At 40.0% G+C, this 26,824-nt stretch overlaps 1 protein-coding gene across 1 annotated transcript in view; it reads right to left on the bottom strand.

Annotated features, from left to right (window-relative positions):
- LOC143399502 (cadherin-related family member 3-like) overlaps positions 1-26,824 on the bottom strand; it is a 71,933-nt gene that overhangs the window by 18,254 nt on the left and 26,855 nt on the right. The window contains exons 5-11 of the mRNA XM_076856219.1: positions 17,573-17,667; positions 13,987-14,094; positions 12,724-12,920; positions 10,774-10,951; positions 8,937-9,099; positions 6,503-6,605; positions 2,503-2,601 (exon numbers count right to left, since the gene is read on the bottom strand). Coding sequence (XP_076712334.1) covers positions 2,503-2,601; positions 6,503-6,605; positions 8,937-9,099; positions 10,774-10,951; positions 12,724-12,920; positions 13,987-14,094; positions 17,573-17,667 — 943 coding nt within the window. The remainder of the gene's footprint in view (positions 1-2,502; positions 2,602-6,502; positions 6,606-8,936; positions 9,100-10,773; positions 10,952-12,723; positions 12,921-13,986; positions 14,095-17,572; positions 17,668-26,824) is intronic.

Here is a 26,824-nt window from a genome sequence, read left to right as displayed (position 1 = left end):
CTCCCAGACAAAGCCAGGACAGACAAAGCCATCTCTCACAATTTTGAGCAAGCCCCAGGAAATGGGCTTATTGCTGTATTGCTCTAATTTTTGTGGAGTTTATTGTAGAGCATACTGGTGGTAATAGATTACAGTTAGGCTGGGTTTACCTCCAATCACTTTCCATTTAAATCATAAACTCCAGAGCAGATACTTTGCATTCTCCAATTAGTGAAATACTTCTGAACAGTGTTTGGCTAGCCCACAGATAGAAATGTAGGACATTTGGGCGCTAATAATCAAGAATAAAGAATGTTAGACCCTGTCTCTAAATAAAATAGAAAAAAGGGCTGGGGATGCGGCTCAGTGGTTCAGTGCCCCTGGGTTCAATCCTCAGTACCAAAAAAAAAAAAAAAAAAAGAATAAAAAATTGAGATGAAGAAACCATTTCATGAGCTGTCTCTACCATCTCGGAGCTCATGGATTTCTTTCTCTGATGGCCTCCTTTTGCCAAGATTTGTGAGTCTTTGATAATGTGCATAATTTAAGCAAGAATTGACCACTCAAGACACCAAGAACAGAGAAAACACATTCATGAAAAAGAATGTCTTATATGACAATTCCAGAGTATAAACAATCCAACCTGTTGCTTGTTGGAAATGACCATCATGAAGAGGAAGGAGTCACCACTGACCCAGGACCACACAGAAGAGGGCACAGGTGAAATGGCCATCTCCATTATATGTCCTGGCTAACACTGGAGCCATTTTCACATCATACCTGGTTAAGCATAATGAGAAGCTTATTCTTCCGTAGGTGTAAAATTAACCTTTCAATAAAAGTGGAAAGTTATCTTGAGCATCTTTAGCTGAATTTTAAAATAAAGTAATTATGAAACCTTGTAACTCTGCCAAACTTCCTCATCAAAAACTGCTGGAAATGAAATAAGTTTTCCCTTGTGACTCACAACCCGGAGTGATTTAATTTTCATGTGTTTTCTTCTAAATCATTACTGATAAAAAATTTATTTTTGCCTATGCCAACTCCCCTCCAGAAGTTTTCTTTCAATTTATCACATACCATCAGAATGTTCTTTTTTTCTTTAAATGTGGCTGATTCCCATAATTTTATTAAGGGAAAAAACTTCATATATATCTCAAGACACATCTAGGTCCCCGATGCTAATAAATTCAGTGTGAGAAAAGACTCCCACCTTAATGAATTTTTAAAATGTCTCCAAGATCTATAGGCTAAATGTTTGATATTCTGAGTACAGTCTGTGTTCAAAGTGGTTTTAAATTTGCAATTTACTCCTTAGAGAAAATCACCACTAAGTTCTGATGATCCTCTGATAAATCCCTTGGAAAATCAACACCACGCTAATTTCATTAAGTTTATGTACTCTGGTGGGGAAGGTTGAGAAATTTCTTTGGGGGGTGGATGCAGGGGTACTGGGGATTGAACTCAGAGGCACTTGACCACTGAGCCACCTCCTCAGCCCTATTTAGTATTTTACTTAGAGGCAGGGTCTCACTGAGTTGCTTAGGGCCTCACTAAGTTGCTAAGGTTGGCTTTTAACTCATGATCCTCCTGCCTCAGCCTCCCTAGTAGCTGGGATTACAGGTGTGCACCACCATACCTGGCAAGAAATTATTTTTAAGCAAGAAAAATATTTCAGCACATTGTACATCATAGATACTCCATTCAGTAATGTTACTGGTATTATTGTTATTGGCAATGATAACATGGCTATTTTAGTATGTTTCCTGTAATTAGCATACATACAATTATGAGTTCTCAGCTCCTTGAGATAATTATTGTAATCTTCATCTTACAGAGAATTCTCAAAGGTATGTAGAGATTATGTGACTTGTCAAAGGTCATTTAATTAATGGTAGCAGGGACAGATTTGAGTTCAGTCCTATTGGACTCCAGTGTGATTTGATTCCAATACACAGCTAGTTCCATCCTTGAAGTACTGAAATCAAACCTGGAGGATGTACCCTCCAGAGGTGCTGAGGATACATTCCTCTCTTAGATGTCAGAAAGCGTAGATGTCACTTCTGCTGCCCTTTCCAAATCTAATGCTCCCTGGTCTATGCTAACAAATATGTCCTCATTCATATCTAACTTACAACTGAGCTAGATCCCTAACCATGATCTTGACTCCAGACCTAACGTCTTGAGCTCAGCTCTCAGAAGACTTTTAAATTGTATCAGAAATGACTGCATTGCCCCTACTTCTTTAGACCTGGCCCTAGTTTTGAGGCAAAAGAGAAGTGGAGTGAAATAAAGTTAATACTGTAGGTTTTTCCCTTGCAAAAATCCTAGATCTGATCTCAAGGTAGTCTTGGGGGAATCATCAGGTTGATACATTGAAAATTCACTTGCTCTCTGAAGATGCTCCCTCATCTGCTTGTATTCTGGAAATTTCCATGCTCTGATTCTATCAATCATTCCCTGGAGATCTGATGGTGTTTCCTTGTGGATGCTTGTACATGATAGAAGCAAGGGAACTCTTACCTCCTGATGTTTCCAGAACGGAGAATGAATAGTGTGCAGCTTCAAACACAGGGCTGAAGTCATTGGCAGGAGTGATCTCCACGATGACTGTTACAGTGACTGGGAAATCAAACAGTGAACGGATAAATGCTTTGTTGTGGATAATGTCATCGCCGTTTTATTCTGCAAACCAGCAAAACGGGCCCCAAGATGCAGGATTAGCAGAGGATTCTGAAACTACAACAGGATTCTCTTTGCTTACAAATGATCCCTGTTCCCAGACTGTGCTCTCTGGAGAATTCTAGTGTTAGCCAAAGCAATTTTGTCAAAAACATATAATGCACTACATTTCATATTCTATTTTATATAATAGATATGTGAGTATCTATATATATCATATACAAGTGCACAATTATATATATATATATATATATATATATATATATATATATATATATATATATATATATATATAAATAAATTTGGGGGGGTACCAGGGATTGAACCCAGTGGCACTCTACTACAGAGCCACATCCCCATCTCTTTATTTTTTTCTTTGTTTTTAGTTTATTTTCTAACTTATACATAAAAAATACACTTATTTTTACATATTAATGGAGGAGCATGTGCTTTTTAAATTTTATTTATTTATTTTAATTTGTTATATATGACAGCAGAATGCATTTCAACTTCACAACGCATAGAACACATATATGTACTTGGGATAATGATGTCCATCTCATTCCATCGTCTTTCCCATCCCCACTCCTTCCCCCCGCCTCCCCTTTGCCCTATCTAAAGTTCCTCCATTCCTCCCATGTTCCCCGCCCCACATCCACATTATGGATCAGTTTCCACTTATCAGAGAAAACATTCGGCACTTGGTTTTTTGGGACTGGCTTACTTCACTCAGTATAATATTCTCCAACTCCATCCATTTACTGGCAAATGCCGTGATTTTTAATGCTGAGTAATATTCCACCGTGTATATTTGCCACAGTTTCTTTATCTGTTCATCTACTGAAAGGCATCTAGACTGGTTCCACAATTTATCTATTGTGAATTGTCCAGCTCTGTATTTTTTTGTATTGAGACAGTTGCTTTGGACCTAACGAAATTGCTAAGGCTGGCTTTGAACTTGCAATCCTCTGCCTCAGCCTCCCAAGCATCTGAGTTTACAGGCATGCACCACCCTGCCCAGCTAGGGGAAATTTTTAAATAAAAGTAAGAAAATAATTAACATTTACCATGCAAGGTCACCGACTTGACATTGGGATTATTGTTTTAGTATCCCAGGAAGAAACTCAGATTCACAAAATTAAGTCTGTAGCCAGTGGCCACAAAGCTAATAAGCAAATGAGTGGTTATTAAATCAAGATGTGTCTGCCAATATCTCCCAAAATATCTTCTCTGAGATGTTAATGTTTCAAATATGAAATCTTAAATTGAATAAAAAGATTTCTTTATGGCAAGACTTTTTAAAAGTTCCAATACACCCTTATAAATTTTGAATCCCCAGGTATACATAGCTCCACAAACTCTTTGACCACGGACTTCTCTCTTAGTAGTTTATCTTGTAGTATTTATGCTTTGCAAAATGCTTATATACATCTTCTCCTGAAAGTCCACATCATATATGGCAAACAGAAAATATAATCTGGTACCCATAGAACTTTTGCATCAGGAAATAAAGAATGCCACAGATTTCCTGTTGCAAAAGTTCTATGGATCCCAGATTAAATTTTGGTATATCCCAGACACTTTGGTATATCTTATTACATGCTTTTTTTCAAGGTGTAGAAGCTACAGCTTTTATCACAATCTCAAAGACGTCCATGACTCCCAAGAAAGCTCAGAGTGTTGTTCTATAAATAACATAATTACAGGTGATTTATAATTATTTCCTTCAATAAATCCAATTTCCATGGCAATAGGCAAGTCAGTAGAATGAACTGGAAGTAACTCTCCTACGTCCATGTATGAACACAACACAGGGAAACTCCACAGCAATCACAAGAATGGGATCCTAATCAGAATATGCTATCCTCCAGGTATGTGTGATATGTGAAAAGGTACTCTACTGACATGGATATCTAAAAACAACAAAGAAACAGGGGCTGGGGTTGTGGCTCAGTGGTAGAGCCCTCGCCTAGCATGCATGAGGCACTGGGTTTGATCTCAGCACCACATAAATGTAAAATAAGGATATTGTGTCCACCTAAAACTTAAGAATAAATTAAAAAAAAAAAAAAGAACAAACAAAAAAAAAGAATGAGTAGCTACAAGAAAAAGCATCCATCCTGAAGGGGCATTTGGGCTACGTAATAAACTGTGGCCTAAGACTCTACTGGGGGGATCAGAGTGTCCACGTGAGAAGACCTCTGGGCACGCTGTCATGCTTAGGTCCCTGACTGCTGCACATCACTTCTCCATAGCTGGGTCATTGAGGTCTACAAATCACCTTTTCAAACTCAACCCCACTAAAATACTCTACCAGTGAGTCAAGAAGGATTGAAAGAGTCCTAGGTGTGTCAACGGCCATTCAGCATTAAGTGCCCTTGGGTTGCAAATATATAGATGCACTCCACACTTCTAGGTCCATGAAAGACACAGTACTCTTTCCTTCTCAAGCCAACGATCCAGGCAACCACCACTAATGACTTAAAGTTGTCATAAGACAGGACACCCAAGTAAATGCCCCCCACAATCTAGGCTCTCCCTACCAAGCATTGACAATCTACTGCTAAACCTGCACTTGCCACCAAAATATCTACCTCTTAGACATCCTCAATGCCAACCACCTGATGGATTGCTTGCTACCACACTTTCCAGGTACAAGGACAAGGCATCCTTCACATTAATGAAAGATGTGACCGAAAATTTTGAGAATCTCTATTTTCAAAAATATATCTGTAGCCAGTAAATTCACTCCTAGACTGGTAATATGAGGTTGAACATGTAAATGGCCCTTTGAGGGCACTTGATGTGTGTGCTCATGAGTTCAACAATAAGCAAAGAGAAGCAGGTGAGAGGCAGTGAACTGGCCTCCCCCACTTTAAGTACTCCCTTGCTAAGTACTCCACAGCGCGCAATTAAAATATGTATTAAACACTGGTTTGCAATTTGCAAATGATGACTATTAAATCCTCCAAAATGCCAGCCAAGGGTTTATAGTCACGCAGTCTAGGTGATCTTAGTTTCACTACACCAAAGATCCATCCCACCCCAGGCTGGCCCAAAATGGTGGTGTCGTCACAAGAAAACTAAATGGCAGAGAGAGATAACCACAGGGCATTTCATGTAGGGGGATGAGCTGTGGGACTTGGCATGTGACTCATGACTAATGGCTCTATCTGGATCATCTAAAATAATTTCAATAAGATATTGTTTGAAATATTCTAATCATCTATAAATTTTGATTATATGTTTTTTGATGGTTGGTTTTTTGTTTTGCTATTTTTTTTTTTTTTTTTTTGGTACTGGGGATTGAACTCAGGGGTACTCGACTACTGAGCCACATCCCCAGCCCTTTTTTATATTTTATTTAGAAACAGGGTCTCACTGAGTTGCTTAGTGCCTCACTAAGTAGCTAAAGCTAGCTTTGAACTCACAGTTCTCCCGTCTCAGCCTCCAGAGCCACTAGTATTACAGGTGTGCAAGGCTACCACTATTTGTTGACTGATACCTGACTCTTTCTAATTAAGAGGTTTTGGGTAATAGTACACATGAAGTCATTCAAGCATTAAGCATCAGTTGGGTTTGTCCACCCACTGCCCCTTCTAGCTTCAAGGGTCTCTAGCCAGAGCTTTATTTAAGAACTGTGCATCCTTTAAGTGCTGTTAAAGGGTAAAAAAAGACCTCCCAGATCTAATGCAAACTTCCAACAGAAGTCTAATGCTCCCCTTCCTCTTTTGCCTAACAAAAGTATCCCAAATATGACAAATCTTTACATTTCAAAATCTAAAGTGAAGAGGCTAAAGAATAGGAACTTATTGCTCCTTGAAAAGTTCATCAAGATTACCTGTGTGGGACAGACGCAGGTCATCAAATACTGAAATCATCATCTCATAGATATGTCCTGCGGCAACCACCTCTGGGTTCTCATAATCCAAATCTTGGGCAACCTTAGAGAACAACATTATTTCAGCTAAAAGGACCAATTTTTTTTTTTTTAATGCACATGTTCTAAGTAATAAACCACTCTAAAAAAGACAAGTGTATGTTTATTTTCATTTCCTAGGGATGATACCCAAGACTAGCAAAGGCTGACACAGAAAAGTCAACGTTTTGGTGAAACAAAGGAACATCTTGAATTTTTATCCAGAGAAGCTGACTTTTGAGAAAACATCATGGCAGAGTTAAAAAAAAAAAAAATCAGGATCATATCTGGTCTTCATTTTACCTTAGGAAAAAATGTTTAAGAAGAAAAAATATTTTGAACAGGCTTTGAAAGGAATATAATATTATGAAAACATAATTTATTTCTAGTAATGGTAAGTTTCATTGTATTTCAAAAAATATTTATTGGGCACTAATTAGATGCCAGTTACAATCAGAGGTACTAGGGATATAGAAGTAAATAAGATGAACCGGCGTGGTGGCACACGTCTATAATCCCAGCGGCTTGGGAGGCTGAGTCAAGAGGATTGTGAGTTCAAAGCCAGACTCAGCAAAAGCAAGGCACAAAACAACTCAGTGAGACCCTGTCTCTAAATAAAATACAGAATAGGGCTGGGGATGTGGCTTAGTGTCATGTGCCCCTGAGTTCAATCCCCAGTATCAAAAAAAAAAAAAAAGTAGTTAATGTACTCAGCCATAAAGAATAATGAAATTATGTCATTTGCCTGTAAATGAATGGAGCTGGAAACTATCATGCTAAATGAAATAAATCAGTCCCAAAACTCTAAAGGCCAAATGTTCTCTAACATGCAGATGCTAACCCACAATGTGGGGAGAGGGGTGGAAAATGGAAGGTCACTGGATGAGACAAAGGGGAATGAAAGGAAGGGAGGGGGATGGGAATGGGAAAGACAGTGGAATGAATGGACAGAACTTTCCTGTGTTCATATATGAACACACGACCAGGGAAACTCCACATCAGGTCCAACCACAAGAATGGGAAGTTAGATTCCATGTATGTGTGATATGTCAAAGTGCACTCTACTGTCTTTGTTCTTTTTATATAACTAAAAAGAACAATAAAAAACTTAAAATAAGTAAATAAGTATAAACCACTTACAAATGTACATACTTATCTTGCCCTCTAATAAGAGCAACAACTAAACACACAGTTACAACAAAGTCTATTAAGAGATGTACAGCCTATCATGTAAACCCTTAGCAAAGAGAACTAAGCTAGTTAAGTTGGTAAATGAAAGCTCTTAGGAATAAGTGACCTTTAATACCTAAAGATAATTATTCAAACATAGAGTTTAATTAGAGGTAAGTGATGAATGGAGGTAGTTATTCAGATACAAAGGAAATGTATGTAAAGACCTAAATCTTGCCTGTAATCCCAGCAGCTCTGGAGGCTAAGACAGGAGGATCCTGAGTTCAAAGCCAGCCTCAGAAAAAGCGAGGTGCTAAGCAACTCAGTGAGACCCTGTCTCTAAATAAAATATAAAACAGGGCTGGGGATGTGGCTCAGTGGTAAAGTGCCCCTGAGTTCAAAAAAATCATATTTACAAAACTTCCATCTTCATTCAAAGTTAATTATTTTTAAAAAATAAACAACTCAAGAATCCTCTTGGTTCTATACCTAAACTTCCAAAATACATAATGTATGGAAACACTCAGCTTGTTCCTTGTGGACTTCGTCAAGAAAATGTGGGATAAGGGCCAAAGAAAGAAAAAAGTAATCAATGACTTTCTCAGCTATATTTTCTGGCTAAGGGCAGGAAAGGAGGTTGGTGATATTTGGGATAAGGAACCAAATTGGCACTTCGAAATAAAGACCTCTGGAATTTTGAAGTTAGCAAAGGATTTCTTCTAATCTTCTAAGGCAGAATGACATGCTGAGAAATTAAAAAACAAACAAACAACAACAAAAAAAAAAACATGTTCATACTCTGGCAATGGAAAGTTTAGAATCTCCAGAGGGTAGATAGAGGAGGGACCCATTAACCACTCCCAAAGCCAGAAGAATAAGCCTTCACCACGCATGGAGTCACACAGAATTCTCTCTAAGGAAATCAGAGTGTTTTTTCAGCTTCTGATTTCCCCAGCTAAATAGGAAGTGAATTATTTTGTGCTCATTATAAACAAAGAGAAAATGAGGGCAGACAAGCAACAAGATAACGAAGGATTCATCCAAATGCCTTCCAGCAAGACAGCAGAGGAGCTGAGAACTCCCCTCTGCGGTCTCAGCTCCTCTTCCAACTCCATTCCAACTGCGACCACGCAGGCCTCTCATCTCCTTGGGAAAGCTCCCTGGAGCTACAGTAGCTGGAACTTACCCGGATGGAATGTTCAGCCTCTGGCACTTGCTCAAAGAGTTGTCCAGAACCGACTGGGCCTGCACTTGGAGCGTAATGGATTGCATTAGGAGGCTCATCGAGGTCATGACACGAGAGTTTTGCAACCACGGTGTCTTTCGCAATCACCTCCTGGCCTGTGTACCTGTTTTATTGTTTAGGAAGAAAAAATCATTTTAGATGGACATTCTCCAGAAAGGTAATGCTTTCCCATATCTGCTAGTGGGGTGGGGGGGGGAATGCCTTGGTGCAGATGTCCCCCTTTATCCTGGAGCAGACAGAGCAGTGACTTTGGTGAGACTTCCTGCTTTGGGGGGACTGTTCCTTTCTTCACCCCAGTGGGCCCTTGCTTGGGATGGGCAGTTCATCAAGGCTTGCACGGGGATGTCGCTACCCCAAAAGCTTCTTCTCTCTAAATTCTAGTCATCCTTTGATAATCTTCCCTGTTCCCTGATTACCCAAAAGTCTTTCCTCTTGACAACTAAAACACAGCACCCAGGACTCAGTTGTCTTGTTCCGTGTGTGTGTGTGTGTGTGTGTGTGTGTGTGTGTTACTGTTGTTTTCTTATGTATGATTATGTTCTACCTGATGAGGTAGAACATCCTTACAGCAAATGAACGTGACAAATACTCATCCTGTCACCTCCAGGACTCTGGGTAGATGTTTAGTTAGTCAACTATGATCCTCCTGGAGGAAGGAGAAGGAGATGAAGAGAAGAAGAAAAGATTTCATTTTTGAGTGTGCCTAGTCTTCTACTAAACAAATTCCAAGCACAGATCAAATTCGATCCTTAAACAATGCCATGAAGTAGGTGTGATCATCCCTATTGATAAGTTAGAATACTTGGGGCCCCCATGGGACCCCATAAGGTAGGCTAAATTTTTTTATTTTTTATTTTTTCAGAAATACAGGGGATTGGACTGGGGATGTGGCTCAAGTGGTAGCGCGCTCGCCTGGCATGTGTGCAGCCTGGGTTCAATCCTCAGCACCACATACAAATAAAGATGTTGTGTCTGTCGAAAACTAAAAAATAAATATTAAAATTCTCTCTCTCTCTCTCTCTCTCTCTCTCTCTCTCTCTCCCTCTCTCTCTCTCAAAAAAAAAAAAAAAGAAAAGAAAAGAAATACTAGGGATTGAACCCAGTGGTGCCCTACCACTCACTGTACTATGTCCCCAGCCCTTTTTATTTTTTTATTTTGAGATAGAATCTCACTAACTTGCTGAGGCTGGCCTCAAACTTGTGATCCTCCTGCCTCAGCCTCCCAAGTTGCTGGGATTACAGGCATGCCCCTGATACAGTAAGTTATGTCATTTTAAAAAGAAAAACTGTCCCAGTGGTTCAGGAGGCTGAGTCAGGAAGATCACGAGTTCAAAGCCAGCCTCAGCAACAGTGAGGCAGTAAGCAACTCAGTGAGACCTTGTCTCTCTATAAAAAAATAATGTGTATATTCAAAAAAAGGCTTGGAATGTGGCTAAGTGGCTGAATACCCTGAGTTTAATCACCAGTTTAAAAAAAACAAAAACTGGAGATTAAGGATTTGGGTAAATTACAGTTAATAGCCATAGTACCAGAATTCAAAGCTCAGGGCTATGACTCTAAATCTCTAGCCTGTATCATTTGCTAACTGTCAGACTCTGGAAACCCAGCCTTCAGTCATGAACAGATCAACAGGTCATTTTTTGAGGACCATGACATGATGCTAGACAAGAGTCAACTTCATGAAAAACCACATCCAGGTAGGCCAATAAACACGGCACTGCTTTAAACCACTCTGAATTCTTGCCCCTGTCCATCCCCCAACCCCATCTTAGCCCACCTAATCAGATATTGATCGCAGAAAGGTGCGTTGTCATTAATGCCACGAATACAGGTCGTCACTGGAATTGCTGCACATCTCCGGTCACCATCACAAGCCTTTATGGAGAAGGACTGAACTCTTGAAAACCCAGCTCTCTCCACATCCAGACGGGTGGCAGTAACCACAGTCCCACGCTCTGCAACGACACAGCACATCTTGCTCCAACTGGCCCAGGATGTCATTTTCAAAATTACTCTATTACATATGTAGCTATGGAGAAGATAAAGTGCGGATTCTGCCCCATTCCTTAGAACTAAGAAGCTGATTTGAAGCGCAGGCACGGTGTTTAATTATTGATGCCAAAATGTACGGTTCGTATTAGTTCACTTGTAGCAAAAACAAAACTGGTTTTGGCTTCAGGGAACAGAGAAGAGACTCTGAAAGAAGAGCCCCTTGTTTTAGGATGTGAAGCATGTGTGGGATCAAGAAATGGTAGCAAATAGGAGGAGATTATTGCTGGAGGAGAGAATATCATAAATGGAAAAAAGTACTGGATTAGGACTCCTTAAACTCCTATGGACAGGTCTTGAAAAACTAGGGACAAGGCAGCAGTTTAGTTGTTAGCTTATAGAGTAATAGACGCTCAGTCACAAGGATCAGGATGAGGATGGAGAAACAGACAAGGACCAGAGGAAGCAGAACCTCCATGGTAACATAGGATGTCCCGATTGCCACCCAAGGGCAAAGGAAACATCTACAGGGAAGGAAAATAACTCAATTTGACTTCTAGGAAAAAAATCATTCTAGCTCTTCTATGGAGATTCCTGCAGGCATTCAAAGTGAGAACAGAAATCCAGTTAAGAGATCTGCACAGAAATGCCGGTGAGAGGGAATGGTGGCTCTCGGTTGGGGCTCTACCAAAAGCAGAATCTGAGATGAGGATTGGAGTGCAGGTCTTTCATTTGGGAGGTGACCCAGGGCAACGCGGCATGGGGGAAGTGACACAGGGAAGACAAACTCCCACTAAAATGTGCATTATTAAGCAAATTACCACTGTAAGCAAATAGAGCTTAATATCACTGGGGACCTCTGGGAGCCAATGCAGAACACACAGTAGAAATTGGATCGTGCCAGGGCAAAGAGCTGGAATGTTTGTACGCCCATCCCATTCGTTGGCTGGGAGCTCCCAAGGGGTAGAATTTCTCCATTACTTTCAACCTGCTGTGGGAGGGACTGGGGGGAGCAGCTGTCAGAACCCAAACAGTCCCTCAAGCAAAGAAATCTAGATATTGGCAACTGGAAGCCAGGCTTGCTGTTCTAAAATGTTACAACCTAAGGAGATATGAATGGGACGATGATGTCACCTGCCACCATGGCAAAGCCAGCCTCCAAGCTTTCTTCTCAGCCCTAGAAGCAGCCAGAGATACCTTGCAATCTGACCCGCCCCCCGGGGCTCAGCCACTGCTAATTGGATGAGACGCAAGTGACGCTACTCTAGGAAGTCCAATCAGATTCTCCCTCGCACACATACGCAAATTGACCTTGGAGCAGAGAGAACTGATTGGATGACGCGTGAGTGACCAGGTGTAGGAAGTCCAATCAGAGTCTTCCTCAAAAAAAAAAAAAAAAAAAAAATTGAAGTAGAAGCTGAGAAAACTGAATTAGATCTCAGAAGGTGAATTGGAAGCTGGAAGAATAAGTCAAGTGAAGGTCAAAGGCTGCCCTTTTGTGGCAGCAATGAAGAGCCACGTGTTATCTCATAAGTGAACAAAGAAATACGTCTTGCAGAGAATTATTCAACTGACGTTTATGAAGCATATACTGCATGCTTCCTGTTGGGGCTCTGGCAATCATGAAGATCCCATCTGTACCCTCAAGAAACAATCTGTGGGGAAGATATGCATAAAAACAGGTGATTGCAGTTGTATATGATAAGACAGAATTTGCTGAGAACAATTGTCAACCCACCTTTATCAACTGCAAAGTAAACATTCTGTGGATCTAGTTCAAAGGTTAAATGTCCCAAGTTATCTTCATCAGTTGCCTGGCATGCTCCAATTGTTTTCCCAATTGGGATTTCTTCATCCAGTGTGATGTTGGCTTTATTGTGCAGAGTTGAGTTTATAGAAGTAACCCTCAAGACAGCGTTTTCAATACTGAATAAACTTTTTTAAAAAAAGAAAAGATGAATAGAGTGGAATTTGCCTGTTGTCTTTTCTATAACTTACAAAGCTAAAGGAGTAGGGGATTAAAGATAGTAGAGATAGAAATGGAAAGAATATTCACGACATTGATACCTGACTTATTTATTGAGCCCTTACCTATAGTTTAAACAAAAATCTAAGCATGTTTCATGGGTTACCTCATTTTTATTTCTCACAGCAGCCCTAGGAAGTATGTCTCCATTTTATGGATTTAGAAACAGAATTCAAGAAATTAAACAGCTTTCAGAAGTAAATATTAAGATGGCTGAGACAGGATTTGACCCTCAGGCCTCTTTTGGTCTAGAGGTTGCTTGCAACAAACAAAGCAACAACAACCTCCCCTCCAATAATGATCAATGTGCTTAATCTTTGAGCCACATGTGCTTAATCTCTGAGCCACATCCCCACCCCTTGTTTTACATTATTTAGAGAAAAGTTCTTACTAAGTTGCATAGAGTCTCTGTAAGTTGCTGGGGCTGGCTTTGAACTTGCAATCCTCCTGCCTCAGCCTCCCAAACCACTGGGACTATAGGCATATGCCACAGTACCTGGCCAATGCTGCTGTTCTGATTCATATATTCATTGTGTAATGAAAAAATCAGGTTAACTACCATATCCATCACCTTAAACTTACCATTTCTTCTGTAATAAAACTCAGATTCATAGAATTGCTGCCTCTCAACATAGTTTTATAAACTCTCTGGTGATAATATTAACCGGAATCTCCCTCGAGGGTAGTGATAGATAAGCCAGGCGTCAGAATACACTGCACAAAAACATCTCGTTCTATTGCAATTACATTTTATCCTTTAAAACTATTTTGCTCTCAATTTTTAAGAAAGAATTCTCCTTGGCATCTATATCTTAAGTGGCTGTCTACATTTTACTTGCTTGTTTTTCTTCTCTCCAAAAAAATAAATAAATAACAAAATAGAAGAAGAAAGAACACAGAAGAGAAAAACAACATAATCAAATTCAATTTTCAAGGCCAAACTGAAGTATTATGTTTTACATTTTATTTCCTTACCTGCAGGTAAGACTGGGGTCCTTATTGTTGACATTGATGAGGAAAATCTTCAGATTTCCAGTGGTAGAGAGTCCTCCAGCATCAACCACTTTAATAACGAGTGAAAAACTAAAGGCACAGTCACAAGAAACACAGCTGAGATTTTATAGTGACAAACAGGCTTTCTCAGAAATAGAATCTACTGTGCTTAGGACTGGCTATAACAATTGATTTTATCTAGTTAAAATGTTGGTCAAACCATTTATTTTAGTGATTAGAAATGGCTCATGCTTTTGTTAAGAAACAAACTAGTCAAATTGATTAAAGGAGCAGATGTGAATTTAGAAAATTTTGGCAGGGGGGAGACCAGGAATTGAACCCAGAGGTACTTTACCACTGAGCCACATCCCCAGGTACCCCCTACCCGCTTTTTTTTCAATTGTTTATTTTGAACAGGGTCTCATGAAGTCACTTAGGACCTTGCTAAGTTGCTAAGTCTGGTTTTGAACTCTTGATCCTCCTGCCTTAGCCTCCTGAGCTACTGGGATTACAGGATTGAGCCATAGTAAAAAAAAAAAAAAAAAAATGGAACTACTTAGCATATGGCTATTGGCTATGGTTGCTTCAAATGTTGTTTTTTTAATATGGGAAACTGACAGAGGCAAGGAGAAGATGTTATGAACATTTTAAAACAATTTAATAAGTGGGAGATATTAGGATGATAAGATAAATAATAGATTTTAGGTAGAGATGCATACAGGTTTGAGGAATGAGAGTAGTGAAATAAGGAAAATTATTATTTCCTCATATCCATAGACTGATCTCTCATGATCTAGTCTCCCAATTTGCCCTGCACCATCCAGGTTTTAGCAACAAAAGTCCCACATCCCAGGAAATTCCTCAGGTCCTGGGCTAATGGAGAGAGTTGGTTAGAGTTAGTTACCTTCTCAGGGGGAAAAAAATCTGTTTTAACCTGAAATCTACTCATATTTGAAATCAAAATGGCTAGTTGTTCTTCTGTTTATAGTAAAAAATAAATAAATAAAACATTTTAAAAATTAAAAAACAGTTCTCTGTTTCCTCTTTCTAATTTTTCCTACAAGAAGTTGATAAATTTGAGGCAACTCTTGACAAAACCCACTAAACGGATCTGCTTTTAAGAGTAAAGACATTTTAGCTGGGTATGGTGGTACAGGCCTGTAATCCCCATGGCTCAGGAGGCTGAGGCAGAAGGTTTTCTCACGTTCAGAACCAGCCTCAGCAACTTAACAAGGTCCTAAGCAGCTCAGTGAGATCCTGTCTCTAAATAAAATATAAAAAAGGACTGAAGATGTTGCTCAGTGGTTAAGCACCCCTGGGTTCAATCCCTGATACAAAAAAAAAAAAAAGTAAGGACATTTTAACAATAATTCTTCTGGGAAATCAGAACTCTGAGAATAGGAGCAATAAGAACTGGGCGAGATTCCTACCATTAAGGAGCTAGAGTTCTATTTGGTCTCCCGGATGCTGGAGAGTTATCTACAAGGGAGGATAAAGATAAGGAGGCGCCCTAATTCTTCCATCAGGATTTGAGCAAGTAATTTCATTGCCCCCAAAACTCTTTTCAAAAGAAAGAATTGACAAAAAATCAATGAGGCGCCCAAAATTTTATTTATTCCAACTTAAAGATCAGCTCAGTGGTCCAGAAGCTCTGAGGATAAGAAGGAAATTGCAGAATTCTGTGATTTCTGTGTACGGAAGTCTGGTGAGAATGCCTCACAAACTTTAGCCAAACAGCTGTTTATCCTAATTCTGCAATCAGAGCTTCAATTTTCCAGTGTCAGAGTCTCTGATTTCAAAGACACTAAATTTAAAAAAAAAAAAAAAAAAGCTTTCATATTTATGTATCAAGAAAAAAGTTTGTTTCATAAACTCCCTTTAATGACTTTGACTTTTATTTGATACCAAATCTTAAGATTTGTAAATATCTTGAATGTACATAATCATTTTTTCCATAGATTATACCAGGCCAAAAAGAAAAGAAAAAAGAAACTATAAAGGACATTATTTATTATCCCTAGAGGTGTTTATAAGGTCAGATAATTCACTGGGCATGGTGGCACACACCTGTAACTCAGCAGCTAGGGAGACTGAGGCAGGAGGATCACAAGTTCAAAGCCAGCCTCAGCAACTTAGTAAGGCCCTAAGCAACTCAATGAGACCTTGTCTCTAAATAAAACATAACAAAGGGCTGGGGATGTGGCTCAGTGGTCGAGTGCCCCTGGATTCAATCCCCAGTACCAAAAGTGTGTGTGTGTGTGTGTGTGTGTGTGTGTGTGTGTGATAATTCAAAGAATTATTGGACATGGGGTAGACTTTGGGATCAAGGCTGATTTCTCATTGTATGAAGATAATTCAAATTCAAGCATACTTCTCTGCTGACATTGTGGGATTGGCAAAAGCACAGGTATGCCACTTCCATATTCTGAACCTCTTTTACTGGGAGATCATCCATATGTGTGTGGGCACCTAGTCTCTGCTGGGGCTTTGCTACTAACAATGCTAACTCAGGATATATTTCTTTCTCAGCTTTCTTAATGGGGAACAATCTCTTGTGAGATTCAGGAGCAATTTGATTGGAATGCCTAAAAGTTTCATTTTCTTTTCCTGTGATGCACTTTGATGCAAAATGTATAACTAAAAAGGGTGGTCATAAAAATCATTGTAGAAATAAAAATAGTCATTGTAAAAATAAAAATAATAACTTGAACCAGTGCCTACCGCTTGGCAGACATGGAGGATACAAGAGAAGATGTCCATGACTTAAGTTTCCAAAGATGTTGATCACACCATGAATGAATTCTGCAATCCAGGTATCCAGAGAGAGGTTCCCTCCCACTTCTACCACAGTTTGAAACATCACCACTGAAATAATGTTGATGTTTCACTCTGAAAAAATATGGGCAAAGCAGACAGAGGCCAGTTGCCAAGTCCAGCACCTGTATTACAATGGTGCAATTGTAGGTTCAGTACTGATTTTTTTTTTTTTTTTATGGTGGTACTGGTGATTGAACCCAGGGCCTCACACATGCTAGGTAAGTACTCTACCACAAGCTACATCCCCAATCCTTGTGATTGCATTTTGAGACAGGGTCTTGCTAAGTGGCCCAGACTGACCTAGAACTCACCTCTTGCCTAAGCCTCTCAAATAGTCGGAATCGAAGGCCTGTGCCACCTCTGATTTCATTTTATATATATACATACACACACACACACACACACACACACACACACACACACACAGAGGGATTGAACCTAGGGGCACTTAGCCACTGAGCCGCATCCCCAGCCCTTTTTTATATTTTATTTAGAGAAAAGGTCTTGCTAAGTTGCTGAGGGCCTCAACAAGTCACTGAGGCTGGCTTTGAACTTGCTATTCTCCTGCCTCAGCCTCCTGAACCGCTGGGATTGCAGGAGTGTGCCAGTTCTGATTTTATTTTTAAGACATCTCCAAGGCACCTTTATTTTGGGGAGTACATTAAGACTGGATGGGGAGAAATATTTCACAACAGAGAAATAGGAACCAAAGGACCCACATTACAAGTGAAAACCCAGGAGCACTCTTTACCTTCTGGTTTCACTCTCAAAGTCAAAGCCCGATGCTGTAGAAATGGTCCCGATGCTGTCGATTGTGAAGCCAGAACCCTCCGGGGAAATGAAGTACTGTTTTATTGGACAATAAAGAGAAAGAAAAATATTGGAACGATATAGCTGATTCCCTGGAGAGATTCCTCATGCCACCAAGTACCAGGCCTCAGCTGCTCACTTGCAGCCGGCTCTATACGGGATGGATGCTCAGTAAATGCTCACTATGATGAAGGAGGGGGAAGAGGAGCTGGAGGAAGAGGAGGAGGAAGAGGAGAGGAGGAAGGAGAAAGGAAGAGGAGAAGGGATGGGGAGGAGGAGGACCCTGTCTCTAAATAAAATGTAAAAGGATGTGACTCAGTGCTTAAAAGCACCCCTGGGTTCAATACCTGGTAATAAATAAATAAATAAATAAATAGTGAGTTGCATTTAGAAAAGCATGCTGACTCTCCCCTGAGAACAGGGATAAATGTGTTAGTTTATTAGTGGTGAGGATGGACATTTTTTTGTGTTAGGGATCAAGATGTGTAGAAAGAAAAAGAAATGAAATACTGGAACATCTGTTTCCCTGACTGTATGTGGCGGTACAATGTCTTATCAAGGCACTTTTCATTCATACTACCTTTCAGTGATTCTATCAGGTTCTTCCAATGCATCGTCTTTTGACTCTCATAACTCTATGTCTCAGGTACTGATATTATCCCATCTCACAGATAGGAATGCTGAGGCTTAGAAGATTCAAGAGGTTTAGCCCCAGCCTGAGAGCTGAGGTTTCCGTAACTTCATCTATTGCTTTTCTGCTCCCTGTATTGCATTTGTCAGGGAAAGCTCTTGCCAAAGAGTAAAGATAAGGTCAGGGTTTCTAATGCAGGTGAGAATCAAACGATTACAAAAAGCCAGGGTAAAAAAAAAAAAAAAAAATCCATGAGAGGATTAATATGGGAAGTTAATTATACCAGTGCTACTGACTTCATCACTGTATATACCCAGAGATAATTTAATAGAGAAGATTAAACCCGGGAGGATTGCAAAGTAAGTACCCAAAAAAATCATTTGAAGAAATTAGTGACCTTTAAATTTATTGATTTTGTCATGAATCATCGTGTTCTGATTAATTTAATTTACACCTTCCCTTTCTACCCATATAAATAAGATGGAATTGATCTCTGCTGTTTCTGTAGAACAATGTAGAATATTAGTATTCAGGAACTGCCGGCAAATCTATCACATATTTACTTTTAGGGGCAAATACAGGAATAATGGTGTCTGCCTCATGGAGGAAAGACGGGGATGACTGGTAGTTAAATTACCCAGGAGTGCTCACAAGCCCAAGGTCTGGTTCTATAAAAATATATGTGATTTTTTTAAAAAGACATCCACTTTTATATTTGCAACAACTCAAAATTCAGAATTCCAAACTTAATTTCAGCGTTACACTGTTGTGAACAACTGTTTGAAACAATGCATCCTGCGAACTACATGTTATGAGGTTTGATTTTTCACAAAATGAAGTATTCTTTAAATTTAAAAAAGAAAAAAAATGGATGGCACTGATATGAACAAACTCCTTCAGAGAAGCAGGAGAGGTTTGGAGATGGTGGTTGCTAGGCAGCCAGGGCCATCAGTAGGAAAGCCACCTAAATGAAAGATGTCCCGAACAGGAAAGCAGCTCACAGGATGAGAAATTAACTCTCTGGGGCCAGGCAACTGAAGATTCATTGTCACGGGGTTTGTTTTGTTTGGTTGTTCCTCATTTTCTTGGTAATGACACCATCAACTAGAAAAGAACAATTTCAGCCATCAAAATAACAGTGGTGTTAGGCGCAGTGGCCCACGCCTGTAATCCCAGTGGTTGGGGAGGCTAAGGCAAGAGGATCCAGAGTTCAACTTAGTGAGGCCCTGAGCAACTCAGTGAGACCCTGTCTCTAAATAAAATACAAAATTGGGCTGGGGATGGGGCTCAGTGGTCGAGTGCTCCCGAGTTCAATCCCTGGTACCCCACCCCACCCCCACCCCCCAAAAAAATAAATAACAGTGGCAACACTAGTCCCAGGTCCTGAGGTATAAGAACAAATGAGGGGTTGGGGAGGCAGGGAGACTTCAGTCCTTCTGGAAGGACTTATCTTCAGAATCCACTTTATTGTCTTCTCTGAAAGGCTTGTTGGGGACTATTTGCTCTCACAGTAGCTCAAGGATTGGAAATATCAGAACCTGCCCTTCAGGCCAAACAGAGAAAAGAGAGTTCAGGCCTCAACAACTCAAGTCTCCTTTGAGAGCAGGGACTTAGGAACAATGGCTGAATTCTTCAGGGCTCTCTGCACCATTAAAATAAAAACAATAATATCTGTGATGGGAACCGGTTGTTCTGATTGTGTGCATTTTTCTTGAATTATCTCACTCAACCTTTTTTTTTTTTTTTTTTTTGTAACAGGGATTGAACTCAAGGGATTACCTTTTTATATTTTACTTACAGACAGGGTCTCGCTGAGTTGCTTAGGGCCTTGCTAAGTTGCTGAGGCTGGCTTTGAACTTTTGATCCTTCTGCCTCAGTCTCCTGAGCCACTAGGATTACCGGCATGCACCACTGCCCCTAGCTATCTCATTTAACTCTTAAAATGATGCTGAGATTGGTACTCCTCTTAGCCCTACATTTCAAAAGAGGAAACCAAGGCTTGCAAACATTGAAGAAATGGCTCAAGAATACAGATCTAGTCTTCCTGGGAGAAAAGAAAGATGTCTATTCTTTTTTTTTAATTCTTTAAAAATTTTATGTATTTATTTATTTATTGGTATCAGGGATTGAACCCAGGAGCACTTAACCATGGAGTCACATCCCCAACCCTATTTATTTATTATTTATTTATTTAGAGTCAGGGTTTCACTATGTTGCTTAGGGTCTCATTAAATTGCTGAGGCTGGCCTTGAACTCACAATTCTCCTGCCTCAGCCTCCCAAACCCTTGGGATTACAGGCGTGCACCAAGGCTCATGGCTATTTTTTAAAACATTACAATTGAACCTACTTTTTAAATGTTGCCAGTGGAGACTAAAGAATCTACATGGGTGAAAACATAATAATGGAGCAGCTCAGTGTTACTGTTTACAGAGGAAGAGAAGAGAGGGAACTGAAGGGAGAAAGGGGGAAGGGAAAGACCAGGTAGTCTGAAACAGAGCCCTGAGAAAACTGAATATCACAAGGCCCATCGGAGGAGGATGAATCAGGAAACAAAACGAAAAAGCATAGTGAGAAAGTCAGGAGAGCCAGGCACGGTGGCACATGCCTGTAATTCCAGCCGGAGGATCATGAGTTCAAAGCTCCCCTTAGCAACTTAGTGAGGCCCTGTCTCTAAATAAAATATTAAAAATGTGATTCTGCAACATGCACCCTCGGAGAAATGAGAAACTATATCCCATCTATGTATGATATGTCAAAGTGCATAAATGCATTCTACCGTCATGCATAACTAATTAAAACAAATTTTTAAAAAATTTTTTAAAAGGGCTGGGGATGTGGCTCAGTGGTTAAGTGCTCCTGGTTTTAATCCCTGATACCAAAAGAAAAGAAAAAAAAAGGTAGGGGAAAAATTAGGAGTGTTTACTATCACAAAGTGATATTAATATTAGCTAATAATTATTGAGTGCTTTGTGCCTGGTACTTTACTTGCATTACCTCATTTAAGGTAGAACCTAACGATAACTCTATTATAAATAAAGAAACAGAGGGACCGAGAGCTCTACCAGGATTCCAAAGAGGGCCAAAGCTCGAGTCTTCTCCTAAGCTGGCTAATTGCAAGCTGTGCTGTTCCATGTCTACCTTGGTTTGATCCAGTGAAGAAATGGCTTTCTTAGGAAGAATTAGTACAGAGTGTGATCCGGACTGACTTTTTTCAAACAGCCAGATATGTTGTGTTCATTTTAAAGCAAAATATTGACTAATGATTGCTGATCTGCTACAAAACATTTTATTGGAGAGGTGCAGGGTTTTTTTCTTTTTAAAAATATTATTATTATTATTATTATTATTATTATTATTAGTTCTTTTTAGATATATATGACAGTAGTGTTTTTTGTTGTTGTTGTTTTGTTTTTGGTACTGGGCATTGAACCCAGGGGCACTTGACAACTGAGCCACATCCACAGCCCTATTTTATATTTTATTTAGAGACAGGGTCTCACTGAGTTGCTTAGCACCTCACTAAGTTGCTGAGACTGGCTCTGAACTCTCTCGATCCTCCTGCCTCAGCCTCCCAAGCCACTGGAATTACAGGCATGTGCCACCACCCCCCAGACAGTATAATGTATTTTGACATATTATACATACGTGGAGTATAACTTATTCTAATTAGGATCCCATTCTTGAGGTGTTACATGATGTGGAGTTACATTGGTTGGGTATTCATAAATGAACATAGGAAAGTTCTGTCCCATTCATTCCACTGTCTTTCCTATTCCCATCCCCCTCCTTTCCATTACTTATCATTGTCTAATCCAATGCCTTCTATTCTCCCTGCCCCTTACTGTGTGTTAGCATCTGCATATCAGAGAGAACATTCAGCCTTTGGTTTATTGGGATTGGCTTATGTCACTTGGCATGATAGTCTCCAGTTCCATCCATTTACCGGCAAATGCCATTATTTCATTCTTCTTAATGGCTGAGTAATATATACACCCCATTTGAGAGATATATCATTTAAGAAGAGAGCTTCAAACTATAAAACAGATAAAACTCCAGACACAGTAATTATTGTAGAATAGGCTTGCATGTTCATCCTAGGGCTATGCAGAAAGTACTAGCACTTTACCCTGAGCATTTGCTAAGACAGAAGTACCACGGATCTTGTGCATGACCTTGAAAGTTGTTGAGGTTTCTCATAACATCTTGTTACTTTCCTCCAAAGTATAAGAGCACTCTCTTACATTCACTTTATAAGCGATAGGAATAGTTTTCCTCTTGCACATTTCCACAGGACCGCTAAGAGTCCTCAATCTTCTTAAAGCTAACTTCTTTATGTTTCTAATACATTATCCCAATATCTAGTTAATATACCAGCCCTCGAGCTGGTATATCATGTGCAATTCAGCAGTTTGCTTCAGCCACCTTAGTTTTGGACATGTGTCTTAAGGGTTTCCCCAGAAACAGCCCCTGAGATGAAAATGTATGTGCAGGTGATTTAGTAAAAGCTTCCAGAAAATTGGTGAAGATGGAGAAGGGGAGGAAATCAAGCAAAAGTGTGATGATCTCAGAGTCCCAGGGAGACGGTTTCAGGAGTCTATGCTAAGCCCCAGAGCTGTCAATCAAGGAAAGGGAAAGAGATGTAACTTCTCAGGTACCTCTTGCTCTTTCAGCCTGTAAGAAACACACAAAAATGTTCTCATGGCTGAATAAAGTAAAAGCACAGTGGAGGTGGTGAGAGCTGCATGCCCAACAGGAAGAAAATGGTGAAATGGGATCCAACAGGATGTGGGAAAAAGTACCACTGCGTATGTTTTTGTCATTTTTCAAGGGGGAGTGGGGAGGGAGGTTGGTTTTTCTCTGGAAGGGGGTTGCTAGGAATTGAACCCCAGGGGCACTCTACCACTGAGCTATAACCCTAACCCCAGCTCCAGCCCCAGCCCCAGCCCTGTTTATTTTTCATTTTGAGACAGAGCCTGGCTAAATTGCTGAGGCTGGCCTTCAGCTTTTGATCCTCCTGCCTCAGCCTCCTGGATTTGTGGGATTACAGGCATGAGCTAAAACTTCCTTTGTCACAGAAGCTGAAATAAATATTTGGTTGAATCATGCTAGAAAGCAGAGTTGGTCCCTACGTTTAGAAATCAATTACCTTAGATGTAACATTTAATTTTGCCCCATATGCTTTAATAAACTGATAGAAACTGGGCTTCTTTTCAACTCTGAATTGATTGGTTAGGGCTACCCAACGCATTGTAGGCAGAAAAAAAAGTGATCTCAGGGTGGAGAAGTGTCATGTTCAATTAGTGATGCCTGCTACTAGCAAGTGAGAAGACATCCCAGGACTGTCAAGAAAGGTGTTCAAGATCCTATTAAAATGTTCAGGGAGTTTTTAAAGATTCAGGCACCTGAGCCCCCTCCAGAAATCCTGTTTTAATTGGTCTAAGGGGCTTTAGCATCTGTGTTTGTTAAAAAAAAAAAAAAAAAAAAAAATCCACTTGATTCTATTGCTGGATTCAAGGTAAAGAATTGTGGTAATATTTAGAATGAATTACCTTGCTATTTTCCCATTGTCCCAACAAATGTTTTCAGGAATACTTTAATGAAACAAATCCTCCTAAAAAATAATATTTTATTATAATTCCTTTTTTAGTCTTGCAAAAAAAAAATTTTTCCAACATAAACAACAAAATATTTTTGTTCTGTCTTTTCCTTGTTGGGTCTTCAACAAAGTGGTGGCTTTGACCAGACCAATCTTTGTTCATTGGATTTGTGCGAATGGGCTGAAATTATTGACTTCTTTATACACATCCCTTCAATAATCTCGCCCAGGTACATTTATCTCTATAAGACAATAGCCTTAACATTTGGAAAATACCATCAGAAGCCAGCGTAGTGGCACACACCTGTGATGCCAGCCACTCAGGAGGTCGAGGTAGGAGGATTGCCAAGTTAGAGGCCACTCTCATCAATTTAATGAAACCCTAAGCAACTCAGCGAGACTCTGCCTCAAAAATAAAATATATATATATATATATATATATATATATATATATATATATATATATATATATAAAGTCCTGGGGATGTGACTCAGTGGTTAAGTGCCTGTGGGTTCAATCTCCAGTACCAAAAAATAAAAGAAAAAAGAAAAAAAGAAAAGCAAGCATCATCAGAATGTATACACTTATAATTTGTAAAGCAAAACTAGTAATAATGTACACTGAATGCTCAGTGCACGTTGTCCTTTGCAAGATGACATAGCAATGGGGTGACTACTGGCTATGAAATGTTACAAACTCGCATGCCCTCTTGTGGAGAGTGCTGCAAGCTTTGCAATTATAAAGAAACACTGCCCCAAAAATATATGTATTAAGAGCAACATTGTAGTTTTCTCCAATCCTGTGCCTTTTGTGTGGAGAACTGAAGACATTTCCTAGATAATTAAAGCTTTTTTTTTAAAACCCCTTTCGCCCAATTACATACCTAAAATTGTTTCTTAGTCTGAATAACTCAGATTAGTACCTCCATGCTCAAGATCATTTGGCAAGCCTATGACTAAACTAAATGATTCATCACATTCCAGAATTTTTCAAGAAATTTTATAGTGTATGACTTAAACTCCCCCAGACACACACAAATTCTTTCTCTTTTGAAGTGGGGTTCCGGTTGAAGACCAGGACACTAGGTACAACTCAGAAATGAAATGAATCCTTCCAGTGATTCTGCAAACACTTCTTTTGTTGTTGTTGTTGTTGTTTGTTTGTTTGTTTGTTTCTTTGGTACCAGGGATTGAACCCAGGGGCACTCGACCACTGAGCCCCATCCCCAGCCCTATTTTGTATTTTATTTAGAGACAGGGTCTCTCTGATAGTTTAGGGCCTCACCATTGCTAAGGCTGGCTTTGAACTCATGATCCTCCTGTCTCAGCCTCTCACGCTGTTGGGATTACAGGCGTGCACCACCACACCCATCCAAACACTTCCTAACAGTCTGCTGTGATGAAGACCAGGGCCCACTGCCTGGTTATGTGAAGGAAAAACACAAAAACCCATAATACAATTGTGTAAGAGCATTGAAATATCCATCAGACCACAACTCAATTAGGTAAAAACATGTCACTGCTGTGTTAACTGCATTCAGCAGCTCCAAGAATGTTTTTAGTAGATGCGAAAACTTTTCCTTTCCATAAGCGTGAGCAAAGAGTTGTGTAGGCAGGCAACACCCAGGTGAGGTGATGTCATGTGAATGTCAAGACACTCATTTGTTTTGGTGTCTGTTGACCTTGCTCAGGTTAATCATTGCCAAATCTTCATTTTCTTTCCCTGTGTAGTCTTCAATTATGGATTCTTGGGTGGCAACTCCTTGGATGATGTACCCCCTACATGCACACGATCTCCCTCTTAACACTGAGCACAGCTGTGGTTTATTGTTGTTGTTGTTGTTTGCTTGTTTTGTTTTTTGATACCAGGGATAGAAACCAGAGGTGCTTAACCACTGAGCCCCATCCCCAGCCCTTTTTTATATTTTATTTAGAGACAGGGTCTCGCTGAGCTGCTTAGGGCCTCACTAAGTTGCTGAGGCTGGCTGTGAACTCGTGATACTCCTGCCTCAGCCTCCCCAGCCCCTGTTATACAGGTGTGAGCCACCGTACCCGGCCTCCACTCATACCCTTGATGCCACCACCCACTGCCCACTCCAGGCCATCACAATGGCCATGACCACCAGTCTCAGTTGCATTATTCATTTTCTTCTTTCAGCTGGATTGTCCCCTTCTGCATAAAACATATTATAATATTTCTCATCTTTCCCAAATGAGAATTTCACTCAAATCTACATTCTCCTCCAGGTACTGTCCAATTTCTTTGCTCTGTTTTTCAGGAAAATTCTTTGAAAATTGTCCCTGCCCACTACGCCTCATCCCCCATCTCACAGTCCCTTGATGTCTCTCCAGCCAAACTTTCTGTCTCCTGACTCACTGTGCAAACTCACTTCTCAAGGACACCAAAGCTCTCCATCCACTCCTTCCCAGGGCCCCTGTTGGGCGCCACACACTTTGCTGAGTTCTAGCAATTCACATATCGCCACATTCAATGATCGGGCATCTCCGTTCTCAGCTACCTGGACAGCTCAATAGTGCTAGATCAATCCTTCCTTCCTGAAATACATTTTTTAATTCTTTGTTTAAAATTTTGTTCTAGTTAGTTATACAGGACAATAGAATGCATTTTGACACATCCTACATAGATGCAGTATAACTTCTCATTCTTCTGGTTGTACATGATTTAGAATCACACCAGTGGTGTAATCATATGTGCTCATAGGGTAATAATGTCCCATTCATTCCATTATCCTTCCTTTCCCCACACCCTCCCCTCCCTTCACTCCCCTCTGTCTAATCCAAAGTACCTCTGTTCTTCCCTAGAGCCCCCCACCTTACTGTGAATTAGCATCCACATATCAGAGAAAACATTTGGCCTTTGGGTCATTGGGATTGGCTTATTTCTCTTAGCATGAGATTTTAAAGTTCCATCCCTTTACTGGAACATGCCATAATTTCATTCTT

The sequence above is a fragment of the Callospermophilus lateralis genome, chromosome 1 (assembly GCF_048772815.1).
Source record: "Callospermophilus lateralis isolate mCalLat2 chromosome 1, mCalLat2.hap1, whole genome shotgun sequence".
NCBI lineage: Eukaryota > Metazoa > Chordata > Mammalia > Rodentia > Sciuridae > Callospermophilus > Callospermophilus lateralis.
This window is presented reverse-complemented; position numbering and strand designations above follow the sequence as displayed.